The sequence below is a fragment of the Malus domestica genome, chromosome 05 (genome assembly GCF_042453785.1).
Source record: "Malus domestica chromosome 05, GDT2T_hap1".
Classification (NCBI taxonomy): Eukaryota; Viridiplantae; Streptophyta; class Magnoliopsida; order Rosales; family Rosaceae; genus Malus; species Malus domestica.
The window spans coordinates 23,841,054-23,857,655 of record NC_091665.1 but is presented as its reverse complement, the minus strand read 5'-3'; the positions used below and the strand labels follow the sequence as shown (position 1 = coordinate 23,857,655).

The 16,602-nt window shown below is 38.7% G+C and overlaps 2 protein-coding genes across 2 annotated transcripts; both read left to right on the top strand.

Annotated features, from left to right (window-relative positions):
* The first annotated feature begins 6,461 nt into the window (after window positions 1-6,461).
* On the top strand, window positions 6,462-7,175 carry LOC139196152 (uncharacterized). Its single transcript, XM_070821811.1, has one exon. It carries the CDS (start codon window positions 6,462-6,464, stop codon window positions 7,173-7,175), a length of 714 nt encoding a protein of 237 aa, XP_070677912.1.
* A 6,373-nt stretch (window positions 7,176-13,548) lies between these two features.
* Window positions 13,549-14,337, top strand: LOC114825112 (uncharacterized). Its single transcript, XM_029103459.2, has 2 exons — window positions 13,549-13,732; window positions 13,796-14,337. The coding sequence occupies exons 1-2, from the start codon at window positions 13,549-13,551 to the stop codon at window positions 14,335-14,337; spliced, it is 726 nt and encodes a 241-aa protein (XP_028959292.2).
* The last annotated feature ends 2,265 nt before the right edge of the window (window positions 14,338-16,602 follow it).

The following is a 16,602-nucleotide window of genomic DNA, read 5'->3' as shown; positions in this document are numbered from 1 at the left end:
CATTCTGCTATTCGGGCTCGGGTAATTAGAAGTATAATGGTTATAACACTTCTGCAATCAATGACTCAAACATTATATGTATGAGTACTGGCTTAGTTATTGATCGAGAGCCTTAAGGCCTACACCTAAGGCCCCACAAAGGCACTCGTCATAACTAACACGGCCTCTCGGGTATATATACAACTAAAACTTAACATCTGTTTTACATTTGCCATGCTAAAAATGGCAGTGGCACGCCTGAGCACCTAAAAGTTAATCTTGATTGTGAGGCTTAAGGCCTGCACCTAAGGCCCCACAAAGGCACCTTTCAAAGTTAACTTTGTCCTTCTCTTTCAGCCTTGCTCGACAAGCCCTGCCCGACAGGTTTTGCCTGACAAGCCCACCAGTAAGCAGAAGCCCGACAGAAAGCATCAACCGGCGCCAACCTCTTAGGGAGCTGTGTGCTCGTCGGCTAAGGAACATCCCCAACAGAAATTCTAGCCACGAACATAGTTTTAGCACGCCTAGTGGGACCTACTTGATCAAAAGAAATATGTCAAAACTGCCAGAAGATTTGCAAACTACCTTGTTGCAAATGTTGCAAAGATTGGAGAGTGCATTCGCAGGCTTCAGAAGGGAAGCAGACCTGGTTATAATACCAACTATTCCTATATCTTTACCTCAACTTAAGGAAAAAGATGATAGGGAAAAAGAGAGACTTAAAACCAACCAGCTAGAAGAAGCAGTGGTGGACAAACCTGCATATCCCTTCTCAGAGGCCCCAGTGAATATGATCAGTATGGCATGGGCTGAGAAGAGGAAAGAAAATGTCACAAGGGAAGAAGAAGGAAGATTGGCTGACAAATCCACAAAAAGGGTAATCAAATTGCCCGAACATCCAAAAGCAACCATAATTAAAGGGATGGTTCTGTGCAGTAAATGCCAATGCGAGTGTGAGCTCGAAATACCACCAGTAGGAGTCCTCATGGATCACGAGCTAATCAGGAGGAAGAAAGAAGAAGAAAGAAAATAGGCCCGTGAGAAAGTTAGGCGGACTGCAGGAAGGGATACTCCCGAAATGTTTTTCAACGGTTAGGAAACGATTCCTAACCTAGAGCTTTATCAGAGATATTTCGTAATCATGAAGTTTCTAAAGAGGCAGAAGATAAAGATGCCAAAAAGCCAAAAGAGAGGAGTATAGAGCATTCTCAATACGGCCATATGGGAAGAGAAGTAAAGAGAAATGATAGGATAAAGAATCCTGTCAAGAAAGATAACCCTGCCCACCTCAAGCGAAAATGGTACGTGGTTGGGAAAAATGGATAGCCCATTAAACAAATGGGTGCCTCCATGATCAGAAGGGTCCAAAGGCAATACAAAGCCTACATGAACTCCTTAAAGACCCCTGCGACGTCTGAAGCATCCAAGAATCAAAAGTGGGAAAAAAGGTCATCTGGGGGAAGTAGTCAATTCTGCTGGATGAGTAAAAAAGAGGTGGAAAAGGCTAATAACAAGACAGAAGGCGAGGGAAAACCATGTACCGCAAAGCTTAAACCCTGGGAAATATAGGATCTTGAGGAGAGCTCAAGAAGATATGATCATGGTGTCAACTTCCGGATGGAAGACAGAGCCTATTTGTTTTGGAACTGTTTCACCTAAAAGAAAACCACATTCTCTATCATTAGTGGATCCTTTCGGTGAAGTTCCAAAGCAAGCACGGTATTTGGGCATGAATCAGCAGGAGGGGGCACCAGAACCATTGCTTCCAGAAGATGCGATGGCTTGGTTAGATGAGTTCATGGACCAGATCGGGAGCAAGAAAAAAGAACTGCCAGAGCCTAGCAATTTTCATATCAACATGGCGTATGTGTTATCCGCCATGTTTGGTGCCATACCTAATTAGCCCGCCACTATGGAAGGTGACTATGTGACAACTGAGCCAATGATAGCCCATGTCAGTATTGAGGTAGCTGAAGAGGGAGAGTCGGGAAAAGCTGAATCATTCGAAGCATCCAAGGATGGTCCTTTAAGGATCTATATAGATAAAATGGTGTTCAGCCGTCCAAACATTTTGCTTACCAATCATCTTAAGCCAATAGATGTTACAGCTCATTTGGAGGGGTGCCCTTCAAAAAGGTTTTAATAGATGGAGGAGCAGCTGTTAACGTGCTACCATCCAAGCAAATGAAGAAGATGGGGAGAAGCATAGAAGATCTTATTCCTACGGACCTCACTGTTTCAAGCTTCTCGGGCGCTATCACAAAAACTCATGGAATATTGCCCTTAGAAGTGGATTTGGGGTCCAAACAAATCATGTTGGCATTCTTTGTGGTAGATTGCACTTCCACCTATAGAGCCTTACTTGGAAGGGATTGGATCCACCAAAGTCTTGCCATACCCTCCACTCTACATCAACAAGTGGCTGTTTATCATGAGGCAGGCACAGAGGGACTAGGCTTTTGAGAGATAGTAGAGGCCGAATCACGGCCATTTCTCCCTATAGCCAATGTTGCGGAAGCATGTAGGAATTCTGAAATGTTCAGGAGCAGATGAGAACGGCCGCCCTACCAAGGTGATGGCCCAAAAGCTTTTAGAACAAGGAATGCTTCTTACTAGAGAGGAGTGAGATATACCTTGTATCGTCCCAACGCCCTTACACCATCAATGACAGAACAAAAGAGGAATGATCAGGTAATGGCAGTTAGGTCCCTGATTAAAAGACTGTTGGTGTATGGGAAAGGAAGAAAACAAGAAAGGGAACTCTTAGACAAAGAAGAGCAGGAATGGCAGCTAGGAACTTTGACCAATCAGGATAAAAGCAGAGAAGAGCTTTGCGAAGAAGAGTTGGATATGACCATATGAATGACCGAGTGCATATATAACCTGGATGGGCCAGACGACTTGCTCAAGAACCCGGAGTTAATCAAATTTTTATGTGCAGAACCTAATAAGCCACCACCAGAAGTTCAGGATCCTTTGGAAGTTATTGATCTAGGGACAGAGGAAGATCCAAGACCAATACAAATTAGTGGTTTATTAGAGACTAATGATCGGGCAAAGATTATCTGTCTTTTGCAAGAATTTAAAGATTGTTTTGCTTGGCATTATACTGAGATGTCAGGTTTAGATTCAACCTTGGTGGAACACAGAATGCCCATCAATGAGAGATATAAACCTGTTAAGCAAGCACCACGAAGGATGTCAAAGGAGATAGAAGAAAAGGTCAAAGAAGAAATTGAAAGGCTAGAAAAAGCTGGATTTATTAGGCCAGCCAAATATGTAGAATGGTTAGCCAACATTGTACCCGTTTTAAAAGCTATAACAAAAGCAGTATGATGTTGTGTTAATTACAGAAATATTAATGGCGCTACACCAAAAGACGAGTATCCCATGCCTATGGCTGATCTATCCATAGATGCAGTAGCAAAACACAAAATCTTATCTTTTATGGATGGAAATGCCGGATACAATCAGATAAAGATGGCCCAGGAAGATATACATAAGACAGATTTTAGGTGTCCCGGGCATGTGGGGGCATATGAATACATGGTCATGCCATTCGGGCTCAAGAACGCTGGTTCAACCTACCAAAGGGCAATGAATGCCATCTTTCATGATTTGATTGGCCAGAACATCAAAGTGTACATCGATGACATTGTGGTGAAATTCAAAACAGAAGAGCAGCATCTGATAGACCTCAGGCAAGCATTGACAAGAATGAGGATCCATAAATTGAAGATGAATCCAAAGAAGTGTGCGTTTGGAGTGAGAACGGGTAATTTCTTGAGATTCCTTGTTCATCAAAGAGGTGTAGAAGTGGACAAGAACAAATCTCGGGCAATAATGGAGTCGCCTTCACTCACCACTCCAGAGGCTGCTAGGCAAAATTAATTTCTTAAGAAGATTCATTGCCAATTTAGCGGGTAAGATCCAACCGCTGACTCCTTTGCTAAGACTGAAGGATAAAGAAAATTTCGAGTGTGGACCACCATACCAAAGGGCTTTCGACAACATCAAAGCCTATTTGACTTTTCCACCAGTGTTGGTACCACCTCAAAGGGGAAAACCCTTAAAACTATATATCTCTGCTTTAGAGAAATCAATCGGGAGTTTGCTAGCTCAAAACAATGAAGGCGGGAAAGAGCAGGCGGTGTACTACCTCAGTAGAATTCTGACCGAGGTAGAAACAAGATATTCCCCAGTAGAAAGATTGTGCTTAGCTCTGTATTTTAATGCCAGTAAGCTGAGGCATTACATGTTACCTTGTCACGTGCACATCATCGCCAAGACAGATGTGATAAAGTATATGTTGTCAAAACCAATGCTAGTAGGAAGAATTGGGAAGTGGATTCTAGCATTATCAGAGTTCAACTTTCAATATGTACCCCAAAGGGCAGTCAAAGGCCAAGCTGATAAGTTCATATTTATATATATTTTACATAAATTTCACTTGTCTTTTATTAGTTAGTTCCTTATATTTTTGAGCTATTTACTTTGTTTTTGCGTATTATAGGATTTGTCTAGCAAAGAAAATAAAAATAGAACAAGTGAAATTTTATGTAATAAATTCGTCAAAACTGTCTGTGTAGATCAGCTTTTAAATTAAATTAAAAAATATATATAATAATAATAAGTCATGATGATGTTTGAAACATCATCATGATGGTTTTGTTTTGTAGAAGGAAAGAAAGGAACGGATGGAGGAAAAGAAAAGAAAGGAAAAGAAAAGAAAAAAAAAGAAAGAAAGGAAGGAAGTGGAGTGCAATTGGGACGGAAAGGGAGATTGACAGCAAGCAGAAACGAGGAGCGGAAAAGAGTAACGTGGTATGCGCAGAGAGAAGTGGACGGACAGCGCGGAGAAGAATAAAAAAAGGAAATATAAATAAATTGGAAAGCAGAAGGCGCATAAAAAAATATATATAGAAGAGAGGGCAGAGAGCAGTGAGGTGGATGTGATTTTGGGGGAATTAGCAAGCTGCCTTGCGCAGCTTGAGCCTCGGGGAAAAGAAACAGACAGCAAGACTCGGAGACAAAGAGAGCAAACGGAGAGCAGAAAAACAAGAAGAAGAAAAATAGAGAGCTCACGCCACTGCTTGACAAGGGAAAGAGGAAGCCTCTGCACTTTCTTATTTCGGTTCTATTTTCCCAAACTCATGTTTAACTTTTGGTTTAATTTGATAATGATGTGTAACTAATTTTTAGTAGTTAGGGGCTGTTTTGAAGCTCCGAATATGATTGTAAATTTGTTGTGATATTTTGTTTGAATGACTTTTATGAAATGATGAAAATTGTTTCACTACTTATCTCATTGATAAATTCTTTATGTGTTTCTATGGATGCATACATAGTGAGCATATCTAGGATTTTAATGCTATGAATATATGTCTGCCTGCCCTTGTTGAATGAGGACCTACATATGTTCTAGAGTAGCACTTGTTAATTGTGGTTAACATGTGAAACGATTTCTAGGAGAAGTAAGACAACACCAGTACTTACGATGCCTTGTGATGACTCAAACTCTTTTCATTCTTAATGATTTCTACTTGTTAAATCTATGAACACACAATTCTAGATTGCATGCTAGGGACTAAGTTAAGTTGAAAACGCCATTCTCTTAACATACTACGTAAGAAAGAGTAATAGGTTGTGTTCTAACATTGAGCCAACTTGAGCATCTTCATCCGGAAATAAAAGGAATTTGAATGAAACATAACATACTTGCATGATTATTTGGTGGTGGATAGCATGTCCCCTAACTCGTTTTCTTAACTTGTGAATTAAAATCTATTGGTATTATTTAAAATCTGTTTCTGTACTGTTTTTTGTACGATTTAATTTAAATAGCAAATCAACTCTAAAAATCCCAAAAATTTGTGAGACTGTCTTACTGTGTGTCTAGTTTATGTGTATAAAATTTCGTTGCATTTGGATAAGTATAAGTTAGTTTAATAATTATTGTTTGGTGGCTGGTCAGTGGAGACAGCCACCCGTTTTTGTGACATTTTAAGTATTTGGATAAAACAATCTTCTGCGGGAAAGACCCTTATTTTCATATGCTACAATTGACAAATCTTAGTGTTAATAAGGAAAATTAATAGGATTATTGTGTGCTACTTTGTGGTGCGTTATAATCACTATCACAAGCAATTGCCGACTTCTTGGCGGAGCATCAAGAGTCTCAAGATGAGATAATCAATATCCCGAGAACCCTGGAAGTTATGAGTGTTTGGATCCCGCCAAGCAAAGATATTTCGGGCAAAGATGAGTGGGTCCAGCAAGAGATAAAAAGAGTGACTGGCCTCTGGATTACTCATTGGAAGCTGTATTTTGATGGTTCCTACACTCAAAAGGCTTCAGGAACGGGGATTGTAATTTTCAACCCTCAAGGGGGTTATCATTATTACTCATTTCTCGTAGATTACCAAGGGAACACCAATAATTGGGCAGAGTAAGAAGCCTTAATAATTGGTTTGGAAGTCTTGATGGATCTGGGGGCAGTGGAGGTAGAAGTCTTTGGTGATTCAGAGTTAGTAATAAACCAGCTAAATGGGGAGTTCAAGTGCAGACATATCACCATGGCAGGGTATTACTTGGCGGCCATGCAATTGCTGAGTTATTGGGATGCTGAGATATCAGTTAATCATGTTCCCAGGGGATCCAATCTAACGGCCAACGAGATGGTGCAATTAGCCTCAGACGTGCCAATACAGAAAAGAAAATATGGGGTAGATGTCGAGATTCAAAGAAGAAACCTTCCTTCTATCCTGGAACGAGGATTTAGTCTGGATGTAATGTTTCTAGAAACTGAGATAGAAGATTGGAGGTCGCCCATCATTCATCATTTAAAGGATCCCTTTTCACCCACAAGCAAGAAGAATAGACTGCAAGCAACCAAGTATGTCTTATGGGCGAAGAACCTACTAAGGAAAACTCCGGACGGGTTACTATTGAAATGCTTAGGCCAAGTGGAATCCATGAGAGTGATGGCCGAAGTACATGAAGGGGTATGCGGATCACACCAGGCTGGAATAAAGATGAAGTGGTTGCTTAGAAGGTATGGGTATTTCTGGCACAACATGGAAAAAGATTGCAAGTCCTATGCTCGAGGCTGTGAAAAATGTCAAAGGCATGGACCCCTCCAACATGTGCCTTCAGTGCCTTTAAATCCAGTAGTCAAGCTTTGGCCCTTCAGATGATGGGCAATGGACTTCATCGGGCAGATCTATCCAGCTTCTAGCAAGGGGCACACTTTCATAATTGTAGCAACGGATTACTTTACCAAATGGGTAGAGGCATCGACCGTAAAATCCATAACCTCAGCTGCAGTCAAGAATTTTATTGAGACCAAGATTCTGTATAGATTTGGGGTGCCCGAAACTATAGTAACAGATCGTGGGCCATCTTTTATTTCAAAAGAAGTTGAAGTGTTTGCAAGCAAATACAAAATAAAGATGATCCAGTCTAGTCCTTACTACCCACAGTCAAATGGCCAGGCAGAATCTAGTAACAAGATTTTGGTAAACATTATCAAAAGAATGGTGACAGATAGTCTGGAAAAGTGGCATGAAAAGCTGGGGAATACTTTGTGGGCATACATAACTTCTAAAAGGGCAAGAACAGGGATAACTCCTTATGCTTTAACTTTTGGGCAAGATGCAGTGCTTCCCATGGAGATCTATGTAAGTTCTGTCAAAATTCAAAATCAGTTTGGGTTACACAGTGAAGAGTACATCGAAGCCATGTGTCAAGGGATTGAAGACTTAGATGTAGCCCGAATTGAAGCCTTAAACCAGATTCAGGAAGGAAAGAAAGCTGTTGCCCGAGCTTATAACAAAAAGGTAAAGATAAAGTCTTTCAAGGAAGGAGATTTAGTGTGGAAGATAGTCCTTCCTCTAGGAGCTCAGCTTAGGGGCTTTGGAAAATGGAGCCCGACATGGGAATGTCCTTTCATGATTAGTCGAGTATTAGACAAGGGAGGATACTACTTGGCGGACCTTGAAAGGAATTGGCAGAAACATCCCATTAATGTTAAATTCTTGAAAAAATATTGTCCTACATTATGGGATGTTATAGATTGTTATATTGAAGATGAGGTAAGGTAAAACAGGCTTCGGGATACCAAAGTGCAGTGTTTGTTCATCAATCATTCAAGAAGACAGAAAGATAAAAGGTTGCTAAAATAATGTTTATTTCATTTCGACAAATTGGTGAAATTTACAACAGATTCAGTTCCAATGTGCTATGTTCAATTCCTTCTGGATGCAACAAGGTCTCAGCTGGTTTTCCGATATCTTTATGGATAGAATCTTATCAGATGATCGGGTTATGCGGCCAAGATGAGCTTGGTAGAGGACACTCAAACAAACAAACAAATACAAGCACAAACTCTGCTCAAACCAGATTTGCCTTCAACGAAGCTGTAGTCAGCCCAAGCCTTCATCCCTTTCGGGATCAACCCTCACCAAAAGCCTTTGTAATAGCTCTGCTACCTTGTCTAAATCTTGTTATAGTATCGATTTCCTTCTGTAAACTCATCTCCCTATCCCTCTTTCTAAGCTTTCAAACCCTTTGATAAATCACAAAGATAGAAAGTTGCAAGACGATCAGCCTTGCCCGACCCCCTTTGGTTTTGTCTTTTCATTCATTAGTCTAGCAATATGTTGTATACTTTCAGTTGTATCCAAGTTATTTCTAGCAAGTTGGTGATTAAAAGACTCATCAGTTCTTAAATCCGATTGAAATGTGTCTTTACAGTTTAAATCAGATCCAAGTTCTAAGCCCTCGGGAATGTAAGATTGATCATTCAAAAGTCCTTGGTCTCAAGGCATAAAAATGAACTTTATGTGGACTTAACCCATCCACGACAGTCCTTGATAAACAAGAAGTCTGAAGTTACTTGGGGCGCAAGTAATCGACCTATTCCTTAGTTTTATTTCTGTTATATTATGATTATCATAGAACGTTTGAGTATAGAAGGAGTTCTGATGGGAAGCCTCAAGGCCTATATTGAAGGCCCTACAAAGGCACCTATTTGGATTCATTCTGCTCTTCGGGCTCGGGTAATTAGAAGTATAATGGTTATAACACTTTTGCAATCAATGACTCAAACATTATATGTTCGAGTACTAGGTTAGTTATTGATTGAGAGCCTCAAGGCCTACACCTAAGGCCCCACAAAGGCACCCGTCATAACTAACACGGCCTCTCGGGTATATATACAACTAAAACTCAACATCTGTTTTACATCTGCCATGCTAAAGATGGCAGTGGCACGCCTGAGCACCTAAAAGTTAATCTTGATTGTGAGCCTCAAGGCCTATACCTAAGGCCCCACAAAGGCACATTTCAAAGTTAACTCTGTCATTCTCTTTCAGCCTTGCCCGACAAGCCCTGCCTGACAGGTTTTGACCGACAAGCCCGCCAGTAAGCAGAAGCCCGACAGAAAGCATCAACCGGCGCCAACCTCTCGGGAAGCTGTGTGCTCGTCGGCTAAGGAACATCCCCAACAGAAATTCTAGCCATGAATAGAAACATTTCCGGTACTGTTCACTTTTAACGAAAATGATATTTTTACTCTAAAAAGTCACTCCTGGTACTATTCACTTACAACACATTTTTGTCATTTTGATTAAAATTCAAAGTTTTCAAACCCTTTTCATTAGTTTTCCTATAAAAAAAACGTTATGTACAAAAAAAATTTAGGCGTATTAATAATGTTTAGTACAATCTAAATATTGCACTTGAATTTAAAGATTTTATTTTTTATAAAATAAAATTGTAATAGTGGCAAGATTACTCGTAGGTACATATACTCTTGAATTAATGTTGACAAATGTTACTTTATTCTTACTTTGTAAGTCTTACGAATGTGAATGACAAGAATTACATAGAATCTAGTAGCTCTCTAAAATTGCTGTTATGAAAATGATAGTGTTTTCAACAGATCATTTTTTATCTTATGCACAATCTGTTGAAACGTCCCAAATCGACCGTAAGTTTAAATACCATAATCCCACTCCAACTAATACCGAGGCCTTTTGTGATAAAACTCCACATCTGACGGATTGTGCAAGTGGTAATTACCAAGTTAGGGACAATATCGGTGTTGTTGGAAGTGGGCCGTATGACCCGTCTCTTTGATATTTCTACATGGTATCAAAGCCAAGGAGCGGGCCCGTACTGTAATGCCACGTGATGGGTGGATCCCTTGGCCCCGCGTGTAGGGTGAGTCCCCTTGGCTCCACGTGGTTGCCGATGTGTGGATCTCCTACGTGTGACCCACTAATTGGGTCCCACGTGAGGGGGTGTGTTGAATCCCACATCGGCCATACAAAAAGAAAAGTAATAGTTTAAATACCATAATCCCACAAACTAATACCGAGGTCTTTTGTGATAAAACTCCACACCTGATGGATTATGCAGGTGGTAATTACCAAGTTGGAGACAATATCGGTGTTGTTGGAAGTGGGACGTATGGCCCGTCTCTTTGATATTTCTACATGGTATCAGAGCCAGGGACCGGGCTCGTACTGTACTGCCACGTGATAGGTGGGTCCCCTTGGCCCTGTGCGATGATGGTGGGTCCCTTGGCCCCGTGTGTAGGGTGAGTCCCCTTGGCTCCATGTGGTTGTCGAAGTGTGGATCTCCCATGTGTGACCTGCTAATTGGGTCCCACGTGAGGGGGCATGTTGAAATGTCCCACATCGACCGTATCAATGACAAAAGAAGAGTTTTAATACCCTAATCCCACTCCAACTAATACCGAGGCATTTTGTGATAAAACCCCACACCTAACGGATTGTGCATGAGGTAATTACCAAATTGGGGACAATATCGATGTTGTTGGAAGTGGGCCGTATAGCCCGTCTCTCTGATATTTCTACACACTCCTGTTAATTTTGACAGTTTATTTTACTATAATGTTCAATCTAACAGCCATGAAAATAAAAGTGTGTATAAGATGAGAGCCGGTATGTGAAAAACATTATCCAAGATTTTGAAATGCCGTCTGTTTCATGGGATGATAGTCCTGGATCAGGCCCGGCCTAGGCCCAGGGCCATAGAGGCAGCTGTCTAGGGCCCAAAACTAAAGGGGGCACCAACTAGGTATTAAAAAAAAAAAAAGGTCCAGAGCCCAAATCGGGGCTGGAGGGCAAGAGCCCAAGAAAGGTGAAAAAAAGGGCCCAGGTTTAATTAATATATATATTAAATGATATTAGAAGGACCACTCGGTCCAAGGCATCACAACAAAAAAAAAAAAAAATACAAAACGACATTAAAGGACCACTCGGTCCCCACTAACCCTATTCCCATATCCCCACTCCCCCTTTCCCGATATCCCCCCCTTTGTTCCCCACTTCCCTCCCCCTACCGTCTGACCCTGACTCATTTTTCAGCTGCACAAGACCCTGTCCCTCCTCCTCAGCAGCGCCAAGCCCATTCACCATTCATTGGTTGCTGCAAGTGCAAGTGCCAAGAGCATTCACTCACCACCAACCCTTTTGAGTTTTGAGGTAAACTAATTTTTAAAATTTGAATTATCAATTCATAATTTAATATAAAATTTTGCAAGTGACATAGAATTATATGATAATTGATGTATAGAATTGTTGTTGTTGATTAATTGAATTATTTGATTTCATATCAAACCCAATTTTTAGGTTTAATTTTTATAATATGTTAGACTATGTGTTTGTATTTTTATAATATATAATGTGTTGGAATGATAATTTTGATAGGAATTTTTTTGTTATCATGTGTAGGTAATTTTTGCAAACAAATTATCGAAGCCATGTCTTTTAGGTTAGGAAACAACTCTCTGGTAATATGAAAAAGAAAAAAAAAAGGCAAAGGATAACAAAATTGCCGAAAGTTTAAGAGGATCTCTTCATAAATTTTTCTCTACAAAAAATGAGTCAATTGAAAATTTGAGAGAAAATAATGTTGGTGAAGAGTCACAAAATGTTCTTGGCGAGTCTCATGATCATGAAAATATTAGTGATTTAGAAGAAAATGTTGGTGATGAGTCTCAAGACCATGAAAATGGTGGTGATGTGATTTTAAATGTTGATGATGATCATAATGGTGTAGAGGAAAATATTGAATCTCCTGAACCTATTTTCCATTTAAACATTTATGATCCAAGAGTTTGGGATGATCTTAATGCAGAAATGAGAGACTTACTTGTAGAAAAGGGACCAATTCGAGAAACTAATATCATTTATCCTAAGGACAAACTCTCTAGAAAATTTTCCTCACACTACTATGATCGAAAATTACCAATGGGTGAAATTTATGATAGGAAATGGCTCGTATACTCAAAAGTGTTGGATAAAATCTTTGGCTTTTGTTGTAAATTGTTTAAAACAATTGCCTCAAAAAGTGAGTTAGCAAAAGATAGAATTAGTGATTTGAGACATCTTGGTGTGAAGCTTGATCAACATGAAAAGAGTAAAAAGCATCTCATTAATTCGAGAACTTGGGTTGAGTTGAAAAGTAGATTGACAAAAAATCAGACAATTGATAAAGAATTTCAATTGTGATTCAAGAAAGAGACAAATCATTGGAAACAAGTGATGCTTAGAATTATTGCTGTTGTGAAATGTTTTGCCATACATAATTTAGCATTTCATGGAACTAATGAAATAACTTATGAAGACGCTAATGACAATTTCTTAGGTTTACTTGAAATGATTGCAGAGTTTGATCCAATAATGCAAAAGCATTTTCGACTCATTGAGAATAAAGATATTCATCACCACTATTTAAGCCATAAAATCCAAAATGAGTTGATAGCTACTTTAGCTTCAAAAGTCAAAACCGCAATCATTAAAAAAGTAAAAGAAGCCAATTTTTTTTTCTATCATTCTTGATTGAACTCCTGATGCAAGTCATGTGGAATAGATGACTTTAATTTTGAGATGTGTTGACTTGTCAAGCAGGTCAATATATATAAGGGAGTATTTCATGGAGTTTTTAAGTGTGGAAGATACATCAGGTCAAGGACTTTTTAATGAGTTGCAAGATGTCCTAAAGTCTCTTGATCTTGATATTGATAATGTGAGGGGACAAGGTTATGATAATGGATCTAACATGAAAAAGAAACACCAAGGTGTCCAAAAAAGATTGCTAGACATAAATCCCAGAGCCTTTTACATGCCATGTGGTTCTCATTGTCTTAATTTAATAGTTTGTGATATGGCAAGTTCATGTCTTAAAGCAAAATGTTTTTTTAGAGCATGTCAATGCATATATACGGTGTTTTCCAACTCTACAAAGTGTTGGCATATTTTGCTTGAACATATTGATGGTTTAACTTTGAAATCATTGTCAACTATTCGACGGGAAAGTCACATTGAAAGTGTTAAAGCAATTAAATCCCAAGTAGCCCAAGTTAGAAATGTTTTGTTTACGTTGGTGGAAATTACTGCGAATCCCCAATTGAGTAGGGATGCAGGATGTTTAGCATCAGGAGAACTTTCCAGTTTTGATTTTGTATTAAGTTTGGTTATTTGGTATGACATTTTGTTGAAGATTAACATGGTGAGTACAAAATTACAATCTGAAAACATGCGTCTTGATGTTGCTGTAAAGGCATTGGAAGCACTTGTTACATTTTTTGAAAACTACAAAGAAACTGGTTTCGCTTCTGCTATGTGTGATGCTAAAGAAATTGCACTGGATTCGGAAATTGACCTTGTTTTTCAAATTAAACGTCATAGACCTAGAAAAAGACATCATGATGAAGTTGATGGTAATTAGAGGGAACAACAGTCTGCTAAAGAATCATTTAGAACAGATTATTTTCTTGTTATAGTGGATATTGCTCTTTCTCAACTGAAAAACAAGTTTGAACAGTTAAAGACTTTTGAATCTATTTTTGGCTTCTTGTTTGATGCATTGAAGTTAATTTCATTGGATGATCAACAGTTAAAAGAAAATTGTATGAATCTTGAAGCACATTTGAAACATGGAAATACCATGGATGTATATGGAGCCGACTTATGTTCTGAATTACAGGTGTTGCATATGATGTTATCTGAAGAAGCATTTCTCTCTAATAACCCTTGGACATCCATGGAAATAGCAAACTTTGTAAAAGAAACTGACATGTGTCCTAATGTCTTGATTGCTTATCGTGTACTGTTGATTGTACCTGTGACTGTGGCATCTGCAGAAAGAACATTTTCAAAATTGAAATTATTAAAATCTTACTTGCGGACCACTATGACTCAAGATAGGCTAAATGGATTAGCAATTTTATGCATTGAAAAGAATGAGATTGAAGACTTGGAGTATGATGATATAATTAATGATTTTGCTTCAAAAAGTGCTAGAAGACAATTTCTTAAAGGTTGAAATTTCAAGGAGCTTTGCTAGGAATGGTTGTATATGATTGTATTTTTGATTGTCGGGGTTTAGGTACTATGTCCCCCCGTTGTATATTTTCTCGAGTAATATAATTTGGGCTTGAGGGCCTAGCCCCCCAATTTCGACTGGGTTCCAACCCTCGTTGAATATTTTTTTTAAACATATATTTCAGTATTAAAAAAGATTACATTTTGAGCTTTCGCACTGGACATCCAAAAACTCAAGACCAACCCTGTCCTGGACATCCAAAAACTCAAGACCAACCCTGTCCTGGATCCAAGTTATGAAGTACCATTTATTTAACATATTAGTACCGCAAGAAACTTCATACTTCGTATGCCATGACGTAACCCTAACCAAAATCCTATGTTGTACTATATTTGTTATGTAACTTCCGTACCTATCTTTTGATTATTTAATCGATTTGTATATACCAAACGCTCATGAGTCATGAAACATGCATGATATTGATAGAGGCAGGTGGAAACATTATAGTTACGAGCTACCTGGCTTTTTTTTTTCCGATGGAAAACTAACTTCATTGAAAACCCAAAGGGATACAACGTCGGTATGGAGAAAATAGGCAGCCATAATGGCTGCTCTTCAATCCAAAAAAGAAGCTATCTAATTTTAAAGCAAATTGACCCAGTTCGTGAGCAACTCTGTTGGCCTCAGACTTTGGAAATTACACCAAAACTCTCTAAAATTAAGAGAAAGATTTAATCTCCTCAATCAGACTGCTTCAGTTGCATAGCATACCAGTCCTTATCCTCATTAATCATCTGCACCACTGCTTTGGAATCCATTTTAAGTATCACACTAGAGAATCCCAGATCTCTGGCAGATTGTAGTCCCATCACTGCTGCCATGGCTTCAGTAGCACGCACACTAAGGTGTGTTTGAAGTGGTATAGAGCAAGCTGCCCTAAACTCTCCTTTATCATTCCGAATAACTATACCAGCGCTTCGGAGCTTCCCATTTTGCATCTTGAAGTTTAGAGTGATTTTTTAAAATAAGGAAAACTAACCAAAAGTCCTCAAAAATTTTAGTTTTAATCAAAAGAACAAAATAAATGTGTAAGTGAATAGTACAAGGAGTGACTTTTCAAGATAAAAATGTCTTTAACATTAAAAGTGAATAGTACCATGAATGTTTCATTAAGATTTCCTTTAAAATATGGCACATATGATTTCAATTTTATCATAAAATTTTGAAATCGCATCAGTTTATGACTTTAATTAAGTTGTATGACCGTCAACTTCTTGTTCTTCAACAAAATGATATGGTAAGTGTCCGACCTCTTTATGAGCTAACGTGATATATAAAACATTCATCATGGAGTTTCTGCTTCTTCTAAACCAATGGTTTGGGATCCAACCATTCAGTGTGGTCCAAATTGTATACGTTAGCCTAACAACGTCTTATATATGGCATGTCACTAATTTAATGGAATATTAGATGTTCAAATAGACAAAATAGATAAACTGATACAGTTTTAAAACCAAGAAGTATAATGCAAAAAATTTGAAACCTCATAACTAATTTTGATAACAACTTCAAACCTAAGAGTGGATAATGTAGTTGGCCTTGGGTATATAATTGAATCTTTGCTTATCATATATGCGCATCTCTTAACACCCATCCATACCAAAATAGTAATAACTATCATTAGTAACAATAATATATAACGACGTGTTATGTGCATATGGTCTTTGAATAATGAGAAACCTTTTCTGAATTCAAGGGGTACACCATGTCACCAACTGGTTTCAGAACAAAGGAAATGAAAATGGAGGCCAAGATTCACTCTGCAACTTGCATGATTCTGCAGGTATCCATCCTTTTATTTTCTATTTTTCCTGTGACTTTGCTCATTTACGGCATATTTTATGGAAGAAGCCCCTTGGCGTAGACAACGGGACGACGATGAGGAAATAGTCAAACTCCCATAGCAATCAAACCATCATATTCCAGTGGATTTTGTATAAATTTTAGGGCAAAACGTTGTTATGTGATTCACCAACATCAACATGTCAAGAAATATATGAACGGACAAACTTCTAACAGAAGCAGTACGAAAACATATTGATGTCACGACACTTTCATACCTCATCTTTTAAAATTGACAATGTCATACATCATCTTACGAATTTGTGCCAATGTTATACCTTCCGTTAGGTTGGCGTGAATTTCTCAGTTAAATGCTACGTGGCTTGATCCGGGGCCCATTTTCTATTAAAAAATTAATAAAAT